The 15,820-nt window shown below is 40.7% G+C and overlaps 1 protein-coding gene across 1 annotated transcript in view; it reads right to left on the bottom strand.

Annotated features, from left to right (window-relative positions):
* Nucleotides 1–15,820, bottom strand: part of GLI3 (GLI family zinc finger 3) — a 309,607-nt gene that overhangs the window by 194,916 nt on the left and 98,871 nt on the right. The window contains exon 3 of the mRNA XM_056857509.1: nucleotides 6,085–6,327. Coding sequence (XP_056713487.1) covers nucleotides 6,085–6,327 — 243 coding nt within the window. The remainder of the gene's footprint in view (nucleotides 1–6,084; nucleotides 6,328–15,820) is intronic.

Below are 15,820 nucleotides of genomic sequence, written 5' to 3'. Positions count from 1 at the left end.
AAAAAAAATGGTGGGTTCAAGGAAAAGGTGATACTAGAAGGAAAACATTTGCATGGGGTTGATTAAGATATTAGAAACTGAAGAAGTCAAATGATTACAAAATGGCAAAGAGACTTGTAACTAGCTATAGGCTGTGATTGTGATTCAGCTGTGTACATTAAATTTCAGGCAGATGGTGGAGAACACTGGAGATAATTTAATTTCTGAGGAGCTGCCCTCCCCCCTCCAGATTTGGCAAATGAATCCTGGGAAAATTACTGGACTCTGCTATAACTCCAAAAAGAGTTTTGTAAGCTACAAACATACATATTGCCTCCACAGAAGAAGGGAAGGTTTATTCTCCACTCCTCCTTGTTGGCAGCAATCTATGGCAGCAGTGACCAGGCCGCACTAGGCCTGGGTCTCATATTTAGTTGGTATCACTGGCCTGCAACAACATGCTGTGACTTCACATAAGCCTACTGAGACTTAAGACCACAGTACAATTGTTGGGTCCATAACAGAATTAGATAACGCCAGGAGTCCTATTCTAAATTTACAGGGACATAACTAGATTATTATTTAGTAGAAAAGGGCAAGAGTCCAGTAGCACCTTAAAGACTAACAAAAATATTTTCTGGTAGGGTATGAGCTTTCGTGAGCCACAGCTCACTTCTTCAGATACACTAGAATGTGAATCCATCTGTCTTTAAGTAGAGGAGAGTGAATTCAGACAAGCATTGGTATGTAAATGTTAACAGTATGTAAATGTGAATAGCAGGCGTGATGGGATTAGGTGTGGTATGCAGAAGAGTCTGTGATGTCCAGGGGAGAGATGGGTGCGGAGAAATCAGCATTGGTAATGAGCCATGAATTCACTCACCTCTACTTAAAGACACATGGATTCACATTCTAGCTGTATCTGAAGAAGTGAGCTGTGGCTCACGAAAGCTCATACCCTACCAGAAAATATTTTTGTTAGTCTTTAAGGTGCTACTGGACTCTTGCCCTTTTCTACTACTGCAGACAGACTAACACGGCTACCCACTGTAGATTATTATGGTAAATTCTGGGGTATTTCCATACATCCAGAAACAGTCTAATAGAAGCTATACATTTACAGATCACAACTGACACGCATCCCGTACATGTTCTATGTTACATAACCTCCTTATTGAACAGAATGGGTGAGCTGCTGAAAGTAAACTGGGAAGCAGCTCACTCTCTAAGTGGACTCTGATCTGGAGAACCAGGTTTGATTCCCCACTCCTTCACATGAGTGGTGGATGCTAATCTGGTGAACTGGTTTGGTTTCCCCACTCCTACACATGAAGCCAGCTGGGGGACCTTGGGTTAGTCACAGTTCTCTTAAGAGCTCTCTCAGCCCCACCTACCTCACAGGATGTCTGTTGTGGGGAGGGGAAGTGAAGGTTATTGTAAGCTGGTTTGATTCTGCCTTAAATGGTAGAGAAAATCAGCATATAAAAACCAACTCTTCTTTTTCTAAGTCCTTTAAGGCTCAACAGATTTGGGGTTTGTGTGTAGTGATAACATTTGAAAGAAAAAAGATAATCAGGATAAAGACTGGTGGCATTCCAAAGAATTTCCCAATTAATAGAAACATAGAACTGGAAGGGACCTCAAGGGTCATCTAGTTCAACCCCCTGCACAACGCAGGAAATTCACAACTACCCGCCCATTCCCCCAGTGGCCCCTGCTCTATGCCCAGAGGAAGGCAAAAAAATGAACACAAACAAGCAAATAAATAAATAACAGCCCAGGTACAAGTTTGCCACTTTGTGAGAAACGGGCCTTTATACCTGGATAGGTCCATGAGAGTTCTCTGCAGAACTTCTGCTCTATGCTAAGCAGTTGCTCTCTTGAATATCACTACTACTCCAAACACAATCTCAGCTATTTACTTTAAGACAGGATGTTGTCCTCCTACCCACTGATTAAGTTTATTGGGCCTATAGGGTGGGAAGGGTAACTAATTTCGGTCTTTCCTGTTAAAAAGCACACACCCACACAAAAGAAGCCATCCTAGGCAAAGACCCCCATGCCGACATTTACAAATGAAAAGCATTCAAGACCATCCTAACAATTGCAACTCCCAGAGCGGGTATGCATTCCAAACACAACGGACTTAAAAGCTCCGGGGTGGGGGTGGGGGTGTGTGCAATAAAAATATACAGATGTCCACCTTCAAAAAAAGTAAGAGAGAAATTATGTTCTTTTATTCCCCTCACCCCCTCTACCCTGTATTACGGGAAAACTGCCCACACTTTTAAGTACAATGTAAGTATATATTTAGAAGCACAAATGAGACATCCTGAAAAGGCCACATTTTCCAACCACAGAGAATGACGGAATTACTAGGGCTCTCCACATGCCCAGCTACCGTGTAAAAAAACCAACCTTTTCTTACCAGTTGTCTAGCAAGACACTAACCAGGAAAAGGGGCAACCTGTCCAGCTAAGTCTTCTTGTGCACCTACAAGAGGGCCGCAATGCAATTACATAATTTGGTATTCTTCACATAGACTACCTTGATAGATTAAGTTCACTAACTTGATAAAAGTGCCACTTAAGCCCATGATAGTACACGTAAAGACATCTGTCCATATGGTTTGGTTATCCGGCATGTTTACAAACAACACAAGCAACAAACCTCCCAAGAAGCTGGGCACTGCTTGCATGGTTTATAAACAAATTAAGAAACTCATCCATGTGGGCAGAAGTTCTTACAAGTAACAGTGGAAACTGAGGCAGCCATGCCAACAAGGCATATATAAAGGCAACTGCAGATGCATACAGTGAACTTAGCATCAATATATTAGCCAATTAAAATTAAACTGCATCTCTCCTTTTTTTCCTATTTAGTTAGCTGGACACCCTTCCTTTCATCTAGAAACCTGATACATGTACATGGAAACATAATGTATTTTATGTATTAATAATTGTAATTAATTGGTATGTAATGATTGAAGGATTTAATAAAATGTAAGGAAGTTCTAGCATTCTTTTTTTATCTCGTTTGTGCTCCAACTTTGGACACTTTCTCTGAAATATCTTTAAACCACTAAATTCTTAACAGCAGGGGAAGAGGTGCTAAATGTGTAGGTATGGCAATATTAGCCACAAGAAACAATTATGAAATCTTCTCACAAATTAATTTAAAGGGGGGGGGAGAGAAAGCTACCTAACGAGCTACCTAAAGCTGGTTTACACTAGGGATGCTCGAACAACCACTGACTTGGCTCGCATCTGGTTCACCAGTCACAAACGGGGATCTGATTATTCGTCAATCAATCAGTTCAACAGTTTGTTTGTTGGTTGTTGACAGGCAGCTTCACTGTATTCTATCCTAACCATGCCGTACAGTACAATTGGCTTTTCGTGCATGCTTGTTTTTCCACAGCTCGATTTGAATTCTACTACTTCCCCCACCCTTGCTGGTAACTGCTCCGCGCAGCCGGCAATTGCTTAAATAGACAATTAGATCACTCACAAATCATATAGCTCAGTCATAAATAAATGCTGTGTTTCAATAAAAATCCCACCCTTTGGTGTTCATCTAGTTAGCCTTTAGTGACACTAATGGCTGCCAATCAGTTTGAATTGGTAGCCTCTTTGTGAATGCAAAGTTTGGAAAAACCCAAAGCAAACCAGTTTGGCATACATTTGCAACTGTTCAGCATGAGCTTAACAGGTCAAGCGATCAACTTGCATCTGATCCACACCTTCAAAAACAGTAAGTTTGACAAGCAAATGAATTTGTAGCGAAAATTGTAACATCTCGAGTTTATATAGGTCACAAAACATGCAAAAAAAACCAGTTCCTGTGAAAGGCTGCATGTCACTCAGGGTACTGTTTAAAGGTTCTTAACGCATTTGCACTGTATGTACAGCCGTGGTATATGGCCCAGAAGGAAACTGCAATGGCATGGTAATGGTAGCATAACAAACAGATACAAAATTTTAGAACCCATTAAGTGAAACAGCGGGCCCTGGGGAATTGTGCTCCACCAAATGCTTTTTGCACACTGTATAGATCACTTTAAGCCTCAGGTTGTGAGCTTGCCACATTATGAACTGTCACCTGTGACACCTGTGGCATATTTTGGAGCAGGAATGGCAACAAGTCAAGGGGCCCAAGTAGCATTTGTGACATCTACAAGTAGCATTTGTGACATCTTAAGACACATTTACGTTTCATTTCTATGAGCACCATTTTGAAAGACTCACTGACAGACGGTATTTTGATGTTTCAAAATGCTGGATACAATCCTTGAGCCTAACACTCTGTGATAGACTACCTGAAAACTACTCCAAAGTGTACAAATATGTACAAATGGTGTAGGATCTAAAAGACAGGACAGAACTGTTTGGTATACTTCTTCAGAGCTGCCGCTTGATGTTAGTGAACTTTGCCATCTCCAAGCAGAATTCAGTGGCACTTAGGTACCAGTTAGTGGAAACATCTTTGGAAGTTTAGCAATATACATACAAGTCCCAGTGAACTAAATGGGACTTACATGTCTGTAAGCAGGTGCAGGATTATGATCCATGTGTAAATAATAGCACATGCATGCTTCCTGTCAGCTTTTCATGGCCACACACACATACACACAAAATGCTTTATAAAAATGTTTTAAAAATATTCAAGGGGTGAAGGAATTCAATGCAGAAGAGCTCCAGAGAAACAAACAGAATGCTTGGGGTGTGTTCACAGTTCCTATTGGCACTCACTTCAGAACACAGCTAGAGTATGTAATGTGAAAATTTTCTGTGGCACATAAATTGTCCTTTTGAAGGCCAATATAAACTAATGTTCCCTTTTCTTACCAGACGCCATCTTTATTATCAATCAGAATCAGACTCTGTTTTAAATAAAGGCAGTTCGGCTGAGACTTAACATTTGTGTGTAAGACATACTTTGATCTGCACCCTGATGAGTGAACATTCTCCTTTGCTGCTAACCCAACTAATGAAGGGATAAAATTAGCTTTTATCCCTGGCACTCTTTGCAAAAAAAAAAAAAAATGCACTAATCAGCTGTCCTCACTAATCAGTCATCTGGGCTAACGACTTTTTGCCTCAAAACACTAATATTTCTGAATGTAGTTGAAAAAAGGGGGGGCAAGTCTGAGGCCCAAGACCCAGACTTGCCCCTCCTCATGGGCTGCAGTTTATCATCTGCTATGAGAGACTGAAAGGTTAAATGGCAGGCATATACACTGACTAGCTGATAAATCTATAATCAAAAGGCTCAGACTTTGATACCTCAAGATGTGCTTCATTACCTCAAGATGTGCTTCATTACTACCCAACTAAATGACCCCCCCCCGGAAACTAGAAACAGATGAAAAAACTGCTTTTAAACTCCCTTTTTTGCCAATGAAGAAGTCTTCTACACATCTGTGTCCAAGTGTCACTTAATTTCTTACACTTTATTAATATCTGATCAGGAATTCTAAAGTTTAAGTCTATTTATGTTCTCCCTTTCTACCTACATATCTGGTCTGTAGACAAAACAAATAGATGCTTGCATTTCACCTCCTTGTGGTACTATTGTTAAAAGTAATACTGTACAGAATACTTCTTGTAGTTAGGTAACTTTTTCTAGTTCTGAGGACTTTTCATAGTTTATACGTCTCATCACTTTCCTATCTCTGTCACACCGCTCCGCAACGTGCTACTTAATCTCTAGCAAACAGAACCCGCAATGGCCAGTATTCCCTTATTTGCAAAGATGCCGAGAACTTCTATGAGAGCTCCCAGGAAACAGGTAGGAGTTGCACATTAACGCAACAACACTCCCATTTACTCCAGTGGACCCTGTTCAGGAGAAGTTCCTGAGGACTGTGTCTTTCGTTAAATTTAACAGCATAATGTAAAAAATCCCTCCCTTCTCTTCCCCGATCTTATCGTCTCCAGTTTTTAAATAAACAGAAAAACATTTTAACAGAAAAAAAATATTTTTAAAAGCGTATTAGAACACAATCCTTCTTGAAGCAATGCTGATTCAAAATGCAACAGAAAGCGGTGGCTTCTAGATCATCCTAACTTTGCCTTAGATAATGAACTTGTGTGAAATACTCACGGTAATGTGGGTCCATGTAACCATTCCTGGGGTCCATGGCAAAAACTGTCCCACGGTAAGGTACAGAAGGTTCAGGAAGGTGTGATATAGATCCATGGATCTCCTTCTTGATTAATGAGGCCCTTTCTTCACTAGATGTCGAAGGCTCTTCGCTGATTTTACAGAGGCCTTGCCCACCCTGTGGCTGCATTGCGATTGCGTTTCTTCTCTCTCTGTGATAGGTCTGTCCAGGACTTTCATCCTCTAGAGAGGGGGAAAAGGAAAGGTTGGGGAGGGGGAGAAGAGCAAGGAAGAGAAACTTTTAGCTCGGCTGTAGCAAATAAAAGTTTTGTGTTTTCTTTGCCATTTAGCATGCTTGACGCTACAATGCAAGTTTGGAACGACAGGCACATGTGTGCTTCTGAAAAATGTCTCTGAATATAAAGGGTGGGAGGGGGGACCTAACCGTTCAGAACGAGTGGCAGTTGTGCAGTAGATCATCATCTCCCCCATTCACTGATGCATTTACCAGTGGGGCCATTAATCGTATAAGGAATGGATACAGGCTTGCTATTTTCTACCCTCTGGGATGAGAAGGCTTAGAAGTTTTGGCTGGTTGACCGGGAGGGAGAAAACAATTTGTCACAAATCGCAGAAGGTGAACTTTGCTAGCAGAGACTAAATCAAGCCTAGCCACCCACTGATGCTTTGTTTTGGCCAGTGCATGTTCCTTTACACCCACAAAGACGCACTGATAGAAAGAGAACCACTCCTTGCCACTAAAAGGAGATTGCAAGTTACTGAAATTAAGGAAGAGCTCCTAAAACACATGAAGCCTACTAAAGTTAACAGACTATATCCAAGGCCACCTGCTATGCCTTGGATGCTGAGATCTAACAGTTTAAAATGCTACTCATCTGCCCAAACCAAGATATGCACAGACCTATGTTACATTTTAAACTGTTAGCTCAAATCAGTGTATCTCTCCTCATCCCACTTGCACCCATCTCTGTCATTGGGGAAAGAGAAGAACAGTGGACCAAGCTTACAAAGTTCATGTTCTTCACTGGGCTAACAGAAATTTCAGGAGAAAAAGAGCAAGAGTCCAGTAGCACCATAAAGAATAACAAAAAATTTTGGCAGGGTATGAACCACAGCTCACTTTTTCAGATACAACTAGAATCATGAGAAATTTCATGGTAAGTGTATTTCATGTGTAAGTAGGGGGGGATATCTAAACAGTATTAGTACAATATTTAAAATGTTTAAGAGTTTAAAATGTTGGGTTGGATTCTGCAGATCCTATAAGGACATCTTCTTCAATCAGAGGAAAGCACGTCTGCTAGCAGAACAGATCTGCAAGATGCAACCGGCTATCTCTAGCAAGTTTTGTTTTGTTAAGTTTGTTTTTCTTAAACATGCATGTATGTATGATTCATCAACACAAGTTAACCATTCAGAAAAATATAAGGATCAGAGCATCCTAACTTATTTTTCACTCACTTGAGAGAAGTCACACAATGAATTCTCAGAGAAAAATACAGAAGCAGAAGAAAAAATGCTGTGTTAACTCATTTTCTGGGGGCAACACACACGGTTTTATCCATTACCCCAAAGAATCAGATTTTTTTATATACTTATGAATAAGCTGAATACACTTTGGGGTTTCTTAGCTAGCAATTCTCCAAACTGCCCTGCTTGAGCCTCTATGGACCTCTTCCTCCCCACATAAACAGAACGTCCCCTACTACAGCAATTCAACTTCTGTATTCCTAGCATCAGTAAAATGGTTTTCAACTGGGGGTGGGGGAGAACAGCTCCTCACCATAGCCCCAAGTAGGAATTAGTACATTAAAATAGAGTTGTGTGTGTATTTAAATGGAGCAGTGTGGGAAAATAAGCAAAGTTTTCCTGTTCATTAAAAGCCACTTGCCTCTCATGATGCAATCCCATTCCTCAACCCTCCCCTTGTGAATCTCAAAGCAGCTCTTAAGGAAACATGGTTAATATTAGTGGTCAATCAACAGCCCTGCATTTCAGATTGACCTTGCCCTAACCTACTCAAGCAGCCACTGCAAAGCTGTGTTGAAATTTATACAGCTGATTTTATTATATATGTTAATATCTTTGCATTCCACCACCCAAGTTCTGATTCTTCACTAAGGGCCAGCTGACATATTTTATTGTTGCATGTACACCTAACTTGTTTAAAGTGTATGTTGGAAAAGTAAAGAATGAATAATAATAAACCTGCATTGGTAAATATACTTATCATATAAGTATACTCAGTCGCGAGCTGTGATTGGCTACAGCTCCATTACATGTGAATACTCTGTGACATGCCCACGTTTTCCTTTATGTATTGGGCAAAATAGTCTTAATTTCCATTTATTTTATTTGAATGAGATAAGATTAATCTGACCGGATATGGAATAATGCAGCACCAAGCCTTGAAAAGTTGTTTTTATTAGGCTTAAAAACATACATACCAAAAAAATTAAAGCCCAAGAATATTTTAGGATCAAATGTTCAGGACAGAAAAGATTATCTCTAAAAACTTTTTTTTAGAGTTGGGGAGGAATATGGGGTATTTTTTTTTAACTTTTTGAATGACCCCATAATTGCAATAATGTCAACTTTTCAATTTTAACTTGTTCTTCTGTGTCTGCTACTAAGGGAACATAGATCAGAGAATGATTCTGTGTGATCTGATTCAGACTTCCTTGCAATTTTTTTTTTTAAAAAACAACAGGTATACTTAAGGTTCTAACAATGATGGAGAAATGGATGATGATGAAAAATATTTGGGATATGGCCCTGGAATAGTTCAGTGTTACCAGAAATGCCTGCAAGCTTTTAAGAAAATGTAATTGTAAATTACATTCCATCATTTTTTAAGAATGCTGAAAGACAACAGGCCCCAATTCACCTTCCATATAACTCTCAGAACTAGATACATTTTATAGTATTTTGAGAAGACATTCTTTAGAGAAAAGCAATCCCAGTTTTTTCTGTTTGCTTTCATATGATTAGGCAGTGTCCTATTAAATCTTTTCATCTGTTTTATAATTAAATTAGTTTTGAATGATTAAGTGTCCATGGAATATCTAAAAATTCTTACGAACTAAGCAGTTAGAACTTTCCAGCTAGAGCATCGTAATTATGTTCTGTTGAAGCCTATTGCAAACTTTGGAAAGGAAGATGAAAATCCTTTTTTTTTTTTTTAAAGAGAGATCTATATTGCGTTCAGAATGCTTCCAGACACTTTAATGAGACAAGTTTAGACTGGAACACTATATTAAGATAAAGAAGCCGAGTGTTTAATTTACAAGTGTTAAAAATAAGTGTATTTTTAGATGTCAGTTTAGAAATGTAATTTACTTTGTACTGATCATAACCATACCTGTAACAGTTTATTAGAAGCAAAGTCCAACAATGGGACTTGCTTACAAATTAATTTGCTTAATACTGGAGTACAAATTTATTATAAAATAAATTTGCCACTCCAAAAGTACCAAAGCAACACATCAATCAAAAGGTTCGTCATCTTTTTGTCTGTCTCTCAAATAAACAATATGGTGAGTGTTAAACTCCACTGACTTAAGTGAAAGATTTTTAGAGATGTGCGTTGTTCTAAAAACTTGCAAGTGTCTATAAAGTTGAAAATAAAACTATATTAGGTTTTAACAGATATGTGCACAGTGTGAGGAGGCGAAAACTCTAGCAGTGATGTGTATATTTTTCCAGCATGAAAATAATACCACTTATTGATGAAACACAAAAAGCTGCCAGCCAAGACTACCACCCCTTCCCCTTTGTCTTGCAATGGCATTTCGGCAATAATAAGAAATTCCAATGGACAAACTGCTTGTTAAGAGTTTGCTGCATGTCCCGCACTACCAAGTTTCTTTTCAAAGGGGACAGATGAAAAACCAAACAGTACACGCGCTCCAGAATACAAATAGCCAAGTGGTTTGAAATCACTCTCTACACGCTTGAAGCGGGGGGGAGAGACACACTTTTCTTGCAATAATTCCACCGGCTCTTACAAGCACAGTAAAACCACTTCAGCAAGCCAAAAGGTGAAAGCTGTCTAATCTTGTTCTGTTTCAGCTGGATTGTTCAATAAAATTTAAGAGTCAGTGCAGACAAGCTGCACCAGGCCAAATTATTGACAGAAACAGACAGTCCGCCATGGCAACAAGTGCGAGTCTAGAGGAAAAAATGTAGGCAAACAAGCCACTTCCCTGGCAGCATCTGCCAATCGAGTCTCGTAGCCAAAACACATAAAACGAACTGTTACTGCTCGCTTGTGTTTAAGATGTCGCCTTCTCTACTGTCAACGGAAGGAAAAGTCTATTTTGCTCTTTCTCTTGCTCTCTCTATATAATTATATATATTTAAAAGTGCAACAGGTCAAACTCCTCCTGAAAATCAAAGGGCCAGGAATGTTTCAATTATGCTTGCTTTATATTGTTTAATCACATCATGCTCTATTATTCCATACATTTCTTCAGCTTTACTGCAGACTAAGAGAAAGGGCACAGACAGGACACCACACTTATACCTTCTCCCATTCCAGGTATACACTCTCTCCTCTTTCCTTTTTCTGTTTGAAGGACTTAAGCTGAGCCAGGAGTCAAACTAATATCAAGGACCATCTCTCCCACATGACTATTTGAGAGTCAGCTTTTTCCTAGACTGGCAGGCTGGGTGGAGAAGAGCGTGTCTTTGAGTATGTGCAGAGAGTTTTCCCCCACCCATCCCAGAGCATAAAGAGAGTTCCACATCGGACAGTGTAGTGTCTAGGCATCTCTTGAGCTTCACAAAACTTACAGCGCAATCCGAAGGGAGAGGTAGTTGTGCCGTGGCCAGGTATTTGTGCCGTGGCACAGCCATGGCGCAGCCGAGCTGCCTCCTAAGCCAAGAAGGACACTCCCCCAATCCCTGTGGAACTGCTGTATGCAGCTCCATGGGTCTGTGCCAACGATTTTGCAGGCACAAGTTCATGCCGGCAGGTGTGGGTTTTCCCAGGGCAAGAGGGCTCAAGGAGCCAACTATCAGCCCTGCCCCCAGGAACACCCCCTTTGGCGCCAGCGTGAGCCCTAGAGCTGGAGGTGTGCTGCCAGTACGCCGGCGCCCATATGTGGCGCTGCCGCACCGCTCTACAGCACCAGTGCAAGTGCCCCTTTCGCCAGCACAAGGGGCATTTACGCCAGCGCCTGGGTCACGCCGCCTACTCACTACTTTCGCCTCCCTTATGGATTGTGCTGTTAGCCATTGTCTGCTGCTATTTTGTCAAAAAAGAAGCAAAACACAAAGGCAAGTACACAACCCAAGGTTACCAAACCAATTCTGTGTTCTCCCAAGGAACATACGAAATGAATTATTGATGGAAATTATACCAAATCACACATAAAGGCCAAAGGGTCACAACACTTTACTAAGCAGGGATGTTCGTCCACAGAACTCTTTGCCTACCAGAAGTCTAATTTAGTACCAGCCTTTTCATTTATCTCAGAACAGGGAAGGAAGACACATGCACACAACCACCAAGCTAATCTGCTAAATTGTGCCTCTCAGAAAAACTTCTGCAAAGCACTTTAGCACTCATTTCAAAGTAGGAGAAACTTTCCCATTTCCAAAGATTACTGATAAAAAGTTCAAAAAGGAGAGTTTTGTTCAGTGGGCATGGGAGAATGCCCCAAATACCACTATTAAGTTCAAGTTCTATGAAAAAACATGGTCTGAACTTTACAGTATATAAGTATATCTCCATTAATATTACTGTCTTACAGGCAATTAATGAGAGTATGTTACCTGAGGTTATTTTATTTTTTTAAAGCCAGACATAGAAGGTACTTACAACTCAATCCAATAGACCTTGGCTTGCTCTCTGGAACCTCTTGCCTTGACTAAAATTCACTAGCTACTGCTTATGTGGACATTCCTCCCCTCTTTCCCTCTCTCTGTCTCATCCCCCCCTTTCTTCCTTCTCTCTCTTACTCTGCCTCCCTCCCTCTCTCTCAGAGGCAGCGCTTCTCCCATTAGAGGAATTAAAATTGGTTGGTGCCATGCTAAATTTAACAAGCTCATTAGTATTCTTCCTGTGCGCTTGGTAGTGAACTCTCCCTATTCAAGCCGCTCTCTCAAGCTGAGGGGTCAGGCCGGCTAATCATTAAATCAAACTAATGTCACCCTATCACAATCGGCCTTAAGAGAAGGAGGGTTTATTATTTCAGTTTATGCTAAATAAACGGTTTTACAAACGGTCTTAGAGCAAGGTCAACAGCATCTTCAATTACAAGACAAACTTAACAAGAGTTGCTATAAACCAAAAGTGCTCCATATTGACTTGAGCGCAAGCTCTGCGCCACAGATTGCCACCGGCAGGCTTGCGCAGGAATGCATATTGTAAATTTCTTCTCCTTTTTTTTTTAAACGAAAGGGTAATCTTTTCTTTTGCCAGAATTGGTGACTTGCGTAGAGACTGCTCATTCACCTCTCCCCATCCAGCTAGCTGCTCAGCTCAATTCACCCCACACAAAGGCTGAAGACCAGACCTCAATGGACCGAGTGAAACATGTTCAAAACTAGGCTCTCTATTGTGACTGAATTTCTTAACATCTTTTCAAAAAGCGTAGAATGCCTTGAGGCTAAAGGAAGAAACAGGCTAATGGTGAATTGGGAATACTGAGCAAATTTCAGAGCCCTTTCCTCCTAGCTTTTGAGGTTGAAAGCAAGCTCTATCCTTTCAAGTTTCAAAGTCCTTTTTCCTCCCGCAGTGTCACAGAAGGATTTGAAAAGAAGGTAATTGTGCTCACAGTCTCCCTGATCAGAGCTTACGTCCTATTTCTGGTATTTCGGAATACTTCTCGCAATAATGGTGCATATAGCTCAATCCCTTAACCGGCCTGCGCTCGGCAATTGCTCATTAAATGAACAATTGCTGGTATAAAATGCCTTTTATGTTCAAGGTCTGGATATAAGATAAGCATTCTAGTACTCTAAATTTGGTTTACTAAGGGAACTCGCCATCATTAAATTACCAAACTGAAGGCAGAATAGCAGTCTCTCTCCGCAAGGTAGCACTTAATGGCTGACGGGCTCCCACCCCAATGAAGTTTAATGTTAAGATGCTTAATAGAATAGATAACTAATAACTAATAAAGAAGAAATTTTCTACATGTAAGAAAAGGGGGACCAGGGACCTCACTATTTGAACGATGTAAGAGAGCCATGGCCACATGGCACTGGTATCTCTGGTTTCTCATGCACTTCAGTCACTCGTTTTTGGCCATACTGAAGGTTCATTGAAATCCCCCCCCCCTACAATTTTTCTCCTCTTGGAAACAAAACACACACACCCAGACTCTCCCACTGAATTCTACAGCTATTACTACCCCCAATCTTCGACACTCTGACTTGGAAGTAAATTCTGTGGAAATTAATGGGACTGAGTTTCCATGTAAACACATAGATGATCTGACTGTAAAGTTTAGTGTAGTATAAAGGGGGGGAGGGTTTCTAACCAGCATCTTTGTTCTAGGCATACGAAAAAGTTATTCTTGATGTAAGCCCTTGCAGAAGACAGACACAGGAAGCCATTCACAAAGCAGATTCCCAGCCCATCATGAGCATATAAATCAAAATTATCACAGTGGACTAGATAGCAAACATTGAACTTTCTTTATATGTGGTGCCTGAGCATTGTACAAACATTTTGCGATTTACTGCTAGTCTATACTATCGGACCTAACAATATTAAAAATGTATAGACATATATTCGTCTTTGTAATGGATTTTCAACTTATCAGTAATTTTTTTTTTTTTTTTTGCACTCTTTGGATTGCCCATACACAATACCTTCGCTGTCTTTTATTTTTCCACCTAGATAATTTGGGGGTGGGGAAGCTTAGTTTGCTTTTCGTTCCCAGGCCCTTTTGAGGTTACAGAAGAAGAAGAAGAAGAAGAAAAGGACAGAAATTGTATACTGAGAAAAAACTGGGAGACATTCAGGCAATGGACCCTATCCTCATACTCACTGCCACACAAGAGAATTAGGAGTGGTGGGTAGTCCCCTGCATTTCAAGGAGTAAGTTGTGCGTACATGAGTTCATAATCATGAACCCACTAAAGTCAATGAAAATGTGGCCATTCATTGTAATAGAATCAGAATGGAAGTTCACAGCACGTAGAAGAAAGGCCCCCATTTTGAAAGCAAATATTTTACTGGCCAGTATGCTCTTCAATGTTTTATAGCAGTCTCAGTGTTGAACACGTTACAGTTCTAGTTTGAGCTCGTCCTTTTATTTCACAAACTTATAAAGGGGGAGAAAGACTTCCCTACAATTGGAACCTCCTTCCAGATCACATTCACGCCTCCTCAATTTCTATCTTCAAATCTCTTTTTTTTAAAGCATATCTTTTTCCGTTTGGCTTTACATCAGCACCTTTCCTTCCAAGATTATCCAGCCCTTCAGGAGTTTTTACTGCAATTATCAATGTTTTTTTAACTTCTGTCTTTCCTTCTGTGTTCACCTTCTTCTGGCTAAAACTAGATTTGTCTAGCTTCTTCCTGACAAGACCTATTTCAGACGTAATGTTTGTATAACACCAGGCACATTGCTTGGTCATCAGAAATAAACAAATCATAATACTTCTTAGCACTATGATTCTCACAGGGAAGTTGGACAGGTGCATATGCATGTTTCACAAGTGTGCTTCATAATGAGGAACTTACCTTATTCCACTAAAGACTTAAGTATGTGGACAACAATGGATCATACTCACTCCTGGTCAAACCTTCCTCTGTTAGTCCAAATGGCACATATGTGCCTCTGTTCCAGTCTGCATTCTCATGGAGTTAGAGGGAGGAGTGGATGTGATCCCACTGCCCCTCCTACATTCAGTCAGCACAGTTTGCCTTGTGTGTGAATAGGCCTTTAATTACCTACCTCCTTGAATTTACAAAGCCCTACTGTCTCGTACTGCACAGTTGCCTCAATTTGCTACCCTATGGAGGACATCATCAGTGGGTTATAGATCAGTGGGTTATAGATCAAATCAAGCCTGAACCAACCCTAGAAGCTAAAATGACTAAACCGAGGCTATGGTACTTTGGTCACATTATGAGAAGACAAGAGTCACTGGAAAAGACAATCATGTTAGGAAAAGTTGAAGGCAGCAGGAAAAGAGGAAGTCCCAACAAGAGATGGACTTACTCTATAAAGGAAGCCACAACAACTCAATTTGCAAGACCTGAGCAAGGCTGTCAAAGATAGGACGTTTTGGAGGACATTGACTCATAGGGTTGCCATGAGTCGGAAGCGACTCGACGGCACATAACACACTCACACACAAACACGGAGGACATAGGCAAGTTGTTTTCCAGGTCAAATGCAATACGCCTCCAAGCTCAAACTTCTTCCAAACTTAATCGCATATTACCAGAGTCAAGACCAGAGACCGCAGCTCTGTACGTAATTATGGAAGGGCATCCTGAGAGCCATTTGTACAAAGGGGGCCAGATGACACAATGATCTCAGGCAACATACTGGGGACTTGCTTAAGGCAGAAAACTGCAAGGCAGATTTCTTGCACAAGCCCCTTTGCAATGAATGGGAGTTGTGCTAATATCACCTATACGAAACCAGTGGGAAGGGGAGCTACTGGGATTTTCAGACCTACACCCCAAAAATCTCTTAGGGTGGCTCTGTGTATGCCAAGGCACATATAGCCCTTTTGAAGTTTGGAA

Source organism: Euleptes europaea, chromosome 11 (assembly GCF_029931775.1).
Source record: "Euleptes europaea isolate rEulEur1 chromosome 11, rEulEur1.hap1, whole genome shotgun sequence".
In the NCBI taxonomy this organism is placed as follows: Eukaryota; Metazoa; Chordata; class Lepidosauria; order Squamata; family Sphaerodactylidae; genus Euleptes; species Euleptes europaea.
The sequence above is the reverse complement of the archived record's forward strand: the minus strand, read 5'-3'. Positions and strand labels throughout refer to the sequence as shown.